At 40.7% G+C, this 7,025-nt stretch overlaps 1 protein-coding gene across 1 annotated transcript in view; it reads left to right on the top strand.

The window, feature by feature from the left end:
• Positions 1 to 2,092: 2,092 nt before the first annotated feature.
• Positions 2,093 to 7,025, top strand: part of Defb125 (defensin beta 125) — a 7,152-nt gene continuing 2,219 nt past the window's right edge. The window contains exon 1 of the mRNA XM_015485022.2: positions 2,093 to 2,150. Coding sequence (XP_015340508.1) covers positions 2,093 to 2,150 — 58 coding nt within the window. The remainder of the gene's footprint in view (positions 2,151 to 7,025) is intronic.

The following is a 7,025-nucleotide window of genomic DNA, read 5'->3' on the forward strand; positions in this document are numbered from 1 at the left end:
GTAATTCAAGAGTGAAATCATCTGGGCCTTGAAGTTTTCTTTTTGGGAGATTTTGAACTATTGTGTTGTCTTCTTTCATTATGCATAAAATTATTCTGGTTATCTATTTCAGTGTTTGGGTATCTTTCAAGGCATTGGTTTATTTCATCTGTTTAATAAATAAGATGGATATATAATTCATTGTATTCATTATTTCTCTTTTAATGTCCAAGGGATAGGTCGTGAAAATCTTTCAATCTTGGTAATGGTAATTTGAATCTTCCTTTCTTTCTTTTTTTTGTTATTGCTTAGCATGACTAGAGATTTATCAAGTGTGTCTTTTCAATGAACCAGCTTTTGGTTTTATTGGCTTTTCTCTATGGTTTTCCTATTTTCAATGCCATTATATCTTTTTGTAAGTAAAAATATAATAAACATTTTAAACACCATTTTATTACTATAAGAACATAATAATTTGTCCTCTCAAACTATCCTGTTATAAAAGAAAATATCAACATTAATAATATGTTATAATATTTCAATATGTGATTGAAAATGCTTCATTTTTAAAATTTTTGGTTTGAGACTTTATAATATATAAACTTTATAATATATAAGATCTGGTTCTGAGCACAGTATATTTCTATATTTGTTAAAATTATTAGTTGGGCATGGTGGCACACACCTGTATTCCTAGCAACTCAGGAGGCTAAGGTAGGAGGATCCAAGTTCAAGACCAGCCTCAGCAACTTAACAAGGCTCTGTCTCAAAAAATAAAAAAGGCTGGGGGTGTTGCTCAATGGTAAGGCACCCCTGGGTTCAATCATTATATACACACACACACACACATATACATACACACTAAATTTTTTACCATTAAAAAGAATCAATATTTGATTTTGATAGCTATAAAGAAATTATAAATATATAGAGAGATAAAAGGAAGAAGGCTAATCTTGAGTAGATTTACTAAATATTGTCACTGTGTCTATACAATGTCACGATTTCTGCTCTGACTTTTAATATTTAACTTCTTCTGTTTGTTTTAGGTTTAAATTTCCTATATTTCTCTTATCTCCTAATGTGGAATTTTAAATCATTGAATTTAAATGTTTCCTCTCTCCCAATGTCTTTTCAGTAGGTATTTCTGAATGAGGGTCTTATGGTTTGGATCTGGAATGTCCCCCAAAGCTGCGTTTAAAAGCCTGGTCCCCAGTGCAGCAAGGTTCAGAGGTGGGCTCTGGCCAATGATCGGCTCAGGAGACTCTGACCTCATCAGTGATAGCTGAATGGACTCCTGGGTGGTGGGACCTAGTTGAAGGGAGTCAGTAACAGGAGCATGCCCGGGAAGAATTTATCTTCTACTCGGCCCCTTCCCTTTTCTCTCCTTCCTGGCTGCCCGGAGCTGAGCAGCTTAAACAAAGTCTGTTTTCCTGGGGCCGGGGCTGTAGCTCAGTGGTAAGTGCTTGCCTCGCATGTGTGAGGCACTGGGTTCGATCCTCAGCACAACATAAAAATAAATAAAGATATTGTGTGTCCATCTACAACTAAAATAATTTTTTAAATCTATTTTCCTATTTTCACTCCTCATTCGAGATTCCTTCCCCTCATCATCAGTAGTAGAGTCTTAAGAACTTAGCAGTTAAAAAAAAAAAAGTCTTCCTTATTTCAAGAGGATTCATAATGGGCTAACTCCCAGAAGAAAAAAACAATACTTTACTGGATATTGTAAACTCTTGGTCTGCTGCCAGTGGTCATCACACACTCTTCTGCTATCACTTGGTATGTATAAGGTGCCCCATGTGGACAGAGGAGAAGCCCTGGACCCAACTTTGGTCTCAAAGCTTCCTTTTGAGGGTTCTTTTCTTCAGACCCTACAGTTCTATGTGACCTTATCTCATCTCTCATCTCAGAGGGCTTCAGTTGAGGCATCACTGTGTCACGGAGGTTCCATGATGTAAATCAATGGTCTGGTGATCTGGGTGGCATGACATTCTTGCCCTCTCTGGTTCATCACCCATGATAAGCCAGTAAAGATAACCACTTGGAGTCCCAGCGGCTCAAAGAGTGCTTGGGCTTCCTCAGGACACAGAGCCTCCTCTCCACCAGAACTATGCGCTTCCTGACGCCCACCTTCCTTGTGTGTGGATTGCTCATTCAGGTGACCACAGGTAATGAGACCCTATAAAGTAGCAATTGTGGAGTTAGGAGAGTTGCGCACCGAGGCTCTCCTAGTGTCTTGAGGGGGAAAGAGAGTCCCACAGAAAAAAGCCTTGGAGCGATCGAGGAGAAGAGAAATGGCCTTGTGTCAGCTGCCCCATGCCCCTACTCCCTGGGAACCAGTGGAAGCCTACAGAGAGCTCTCCAAACGCCAAGAAGGCCCTCATGCGCTAGCTGTCCTCGCTGTCTCTATACGACCATCTGGTGTTAGCTGTCCCCACTTCACTTCTGTTTCTTTGCTGGGTCCCCTTTGTCCAATGTGTCCTACCATCTTGAATTCGTCTTTGTCCTAAAAATACCTCAGAGGCAGGCCCTCATTTTCCTATTAGATATGGTAGACAAGTCCACAGACACTCTAGATTCTGCACGTGGAAGAGACAACATTTAAGTTTGGGGGGAGAAGCAGGAATGAGAGGAGTGAAGTCAGGGTGGAGGGCCAAGTGGCCAATGAGGAGCTTCCAATTTTAGATCAAGATGAAGAGCTTATTCCCTCTTGTTAATAATACTACTTTTGAAAATGACCTATTTTATTGAAAAATAATACTTGCAATTGATTCTTGCATCAAGCAATTGATAGGATTATGTAAATTTAAGGAAATGAAAGTACTCTTCTACTCAAGAATACTAACTCCTGGGTGCTGGGGTTGTGGCTCAGAGGTAGAGCGCTCACCTAGCATGTGCAAGGCCCTGGGTTTGATCCTCAGCACTAAATAAAAATAAATAGATACAATAAAGGTATTGTGTTCAACTACAACTAAAAAATAAACATCAAAGGAAGAATACTTTATTATGTGTTTTTAGGTGATAGAGCATTGAGTGGTTTCTTTTTTTCCAGAATCAATCAATGTGACAAATTTCTTGGAGGTCCTAGCAGATATGCATGGTGGGGTGGTGGTGTATGTGCATTTGTCTGCACATGTTTATACCCTTTGGAGTTTTAAAAAATTTAGTTGTAAATGAACCACGTGGGTTGTTCTGAAATGTACAAGCAATATGTCTTAGTGATTTCTTGTTAATAATAAGCCTAGCTTGTTATTTTAATCAACAGATGAAATTTTGAGGAGAGGAGTGGATCTCTTTATTTAATTGCTTCAGTACTATCGTAAAGCAGATTTTTGATTTTTACAAACAATTCTGCCAGAAAATTCGTAAACAAATATGTCTTTTGACCCATAAGTGGACCATACATGCAGGCATGCTCACACACACACACATACACACACACACACACATACACACACACATACACACACTGCCAAACTGTCCACCGAAAAGCTACAGACTGACTCCTGTCAGCTGTTGTGAGAGGGTCAGCTTCCAGAAACTCACCAAGTTATCGGGGTTTTTTCTATTATATGCTTCCAAGTTTTATAGTCTGATAGGTGAAAATGGTGTCATCTTCTTGGCCCCTTAATTGTGAATGACTTTGAACATCTATCCCACAAGATTTCTGAACTCCTTCTCATTGATTTTTAAATCTTAACAGTGCTATAATTTGCTTAGAAAGATGTTTTTCACTTCCATGAAGTGATTATAAATGAGCTGTCTTGTGCGCACGTTGATGTAGTGAGTGAACTAAACAATTCATATCGACAATTCATTTCTGATTATGAACTATTTGCTGAAACTTTGGAAACTTTGGAAGTTGTAAGGAAGGAAGAATAAAGTTTTGGGCCGTTGCCCTCCTTTAGTTTCTCTGTTTATCATTTGAATAAAAATGTATAGCTTATTTATAAATTTCCCGTTGCATCGGAGATATTTTCCCATTTACCAAATATTTTTCAAAAACTGTATTTTTGATGATTATTTGAAATTTCATAAAATGGATGCTGTGTAAGTTATATATCCCAACTATTTCTGCATAAATAACTTTAAAATACTAGGGTAGATAATATTGTCCATAAATCAATCAACATAAAATTCCCAGAAAGACATTCTTCCTGTCTGCTTAATGTATTATCAATTTCAAAATATTTGCAAATCCCATGAGTGAAAGATTATATTGGATTATTTAATTTTTATTTCTATCTTTGGGAGATAGAGAAGTCAAACTTCCAATACAACTCACTATATATTTCAACTTTTCTACAAATAGTCTGTTTCTGCCTATTTTGCCATTTTATTTTGGAGGATCTGTTTGAATTCCTCTTGATTTATGTAGTTTCATTTTTATTTTTCTTTCTAGGTCTTATTTTGAAATTTAATGATTTAGTCTCTCTGAGCTGCATGATATGTTTTTAGGTGATATAGCATTGAGTGGTTTCTGAAGCAAATTTTTTACGAAGCTAAACTGTCAATCATTGGATTGCTATCAATAAATGTATTTCAGTTGACGCTGGCTGATTCTATACCTGATTATGCTTTGGCTAAATGACTTCCCTGTCTAAAAATAGACCATCACCGTTCATATTTTCTAATATTTGGGTTTTGAGATATGGGTGATAGAGATCCCCTGTCCTAATAACATAGTAAGTAGTTCCAGGTTATTGCAGAGCTTTGAAAAACTGACTACTGTCAATCTAGGGGGGAAAAAATCCAGTAAGTTATGGATTATTCCTAATTACTATCTTTTTGTGGATGGAGCCAAACTCTTGAATTATCTTTGATATTCTATTGCTTCACCACCCGTTTCTACCAAGCAGCCTAATCTGCAAAGGACATCCCGAGTCCAGCGGCTCCTCCCCCTGCACAGGTATCACACTGACTCGGGTCGCCAGCATCTCTTACCTGTGTGACTGCTGCAGCTTCCTCATGGGTCTCTGTCCTACCCTTACTCACCACATCTGTTGTCAAGATAGCAGCGTATGGGACCTGCTTACATGGACGTCAGATCATGTACTGTTTCTGCCCCTAATTCTGAGACGGTCCTTTCTTCATGCACAGCAGTGTCCAGAGTCCTGGACTCGTGTGATCTGACCCTGGGACCTCTCACACCTCATCTTCTACTACTGTAGTCCTAATTTAGAACTCAAACCTGCTCCACCCATGGAGGTCTGTATTCTTTGCTTGGAATGCAGTTGTTCCTCTGTGTGACTAATCCCCACACCTTCTTCAAGTTGCTGAACTGTCACCTTGCCACAGAGACCAGTGCTACCTCCTGTTGAATAAGCTGCATCAAGCCGGGCGCCGTGGCTCACACCTGTAATCCCAGCAGCTCAGGAGGCTGAGGCAGGAGGATCGCGAGTTCAAAGCCAGCCTCAGCAACAGCAAGGCGCTAAGCAACTACTCAGTGAGACCCTGTCTGTAAACAAAACACAAAATAGGGCTGGGGACGTGGCTCAGTGGTTAAGGGGCCCTGGGTTCAACCTCCAGTACCAAAAAGAAAGACAACAACAACAACTTTGTTGAGTGTATGGCAGTATCCTGGACTGCAAATCTGGAGGGAATCATTAAAAAGAGGTAGACAGCAACAAAGGCCAGAAGAATCGACAGAGTGTGAGAAGGGAACAGAAGAAATCAGGTGACTGAGATTGCAAGCACAGAGTTGTCCCCACTGAGTTCTGGTGGCCACCATCAGAGGAATCAAATAAAGGCACAACCTGGAGGAAATAAGGCTTTTCATTCTTGTGCTTAAGCACAAGGGAGACATCACTGGGGCCCAGAAATCCCAGGCTGACTGAAACAAAGGACAAATGGCATTGTGGAGTAGGCCAGGACCCTTCTCCTGATGTCCTCACCTGTAGAGCTGGAGTTGGCTGGTCTGTGTCCTGTGTCAAGCTTCTTCATGGGATGCTAGCCTCACTGCCATTTCAAGTCCCCATTCTGGGTGTGATTTTGCTACTATGCTGATGAAGATAACCACAGGCTACTTTAGCAACTGTTCTATGCATGAGTTTGTCCTTCACCACCTGGAATTTGCCCCTTACCAACTGGGAAAGTCCCTAATGTTGTCTTCAGAACAGGGCAAACTATCGTTCCATATCAGTGGGTTTGATTTTTGAGACCGTGTCCTGTCTGGCTGTGGCTTCTGGGCACTTCTGCTGACCACACAGATGGCCTCTTCAACCTCCCATCTCCTGGTTGTTATCTTCATTTGAGATCCTTGAAGACTGGTCTACTTTGGACTCCTAATTTTCGGGTGCATCTCTTCATCCTGTATAAGACTAGGGCTGACTTGGTTTTTTTTTTTTAATTTGAAGTGGTCTTGCTTCTCCTGGGAAGTAGGTCCCTGACTGTCCCAAATATTCGGGAAGAAGGCAAAAGATAACATTTTCATAGCAGCAAGAAATGAAGAAGCAAGGTAAATGCTTGTCTCGGAAGAAAGAGATGGAAGGTCTAGACATGAAACTTCCAGAAAATTCCATGAAGTGCAAGATAAAAGGGAGCCGGTAAAAATAGCAAAGATTAAAATAGATAATTGAGGAAGTTGGATGACCATTTCCCAGGAGAGGAAATATGAATCAAATCATTGTGAGCTTAATACGGGCCACCTGTGTAATGACCTTATTACCTGCCAGCTAGGCTGTTTTGAAAATCACTTGCTGTCCCCACCCCACCTTGAACCCTTGCTTAGCTCTTTCCTCTGCTAGAACCTTTGAGTCCAGGTACCCTGGGCAGTTGGCTGGAGGAGGATGACTGTGTCTTGTGCTTGATGAACGATGGAACCGCAGAGCCCGCGAGGTCCCCTTTAGAGTCACATCCTCACCCTTCGGATGAACACTCAGGCTGCTCAGGAATCCCACTGCATTTCTCTGAGGGGCACGACTCCCTTCTTTCCTACACTTTCCTATTTTGTTCTGACATTTGTCTTCAATCCTCCAGCTCCTCCCCTCTCCTCCCCACCCCACACCACTCACACACACCATACACACACTCACAAAAAAAAA

The sequence above is a fragment of the Marmota marmota genome, unplaced genomic scaffold, assembly GCF_001458135.2.
Source record: "Marmota marmota marmota unplaced genomic scaffold, marMar, whole genome shotgun sequence".
In the NCBI taxonomy this organism is placed as follows: domain Eukaryota; kingdom Metazoa; phylum Chordata; class Mammalia; order Rodentia; family Sciuridae; genus Marmota; species Marmota marmota.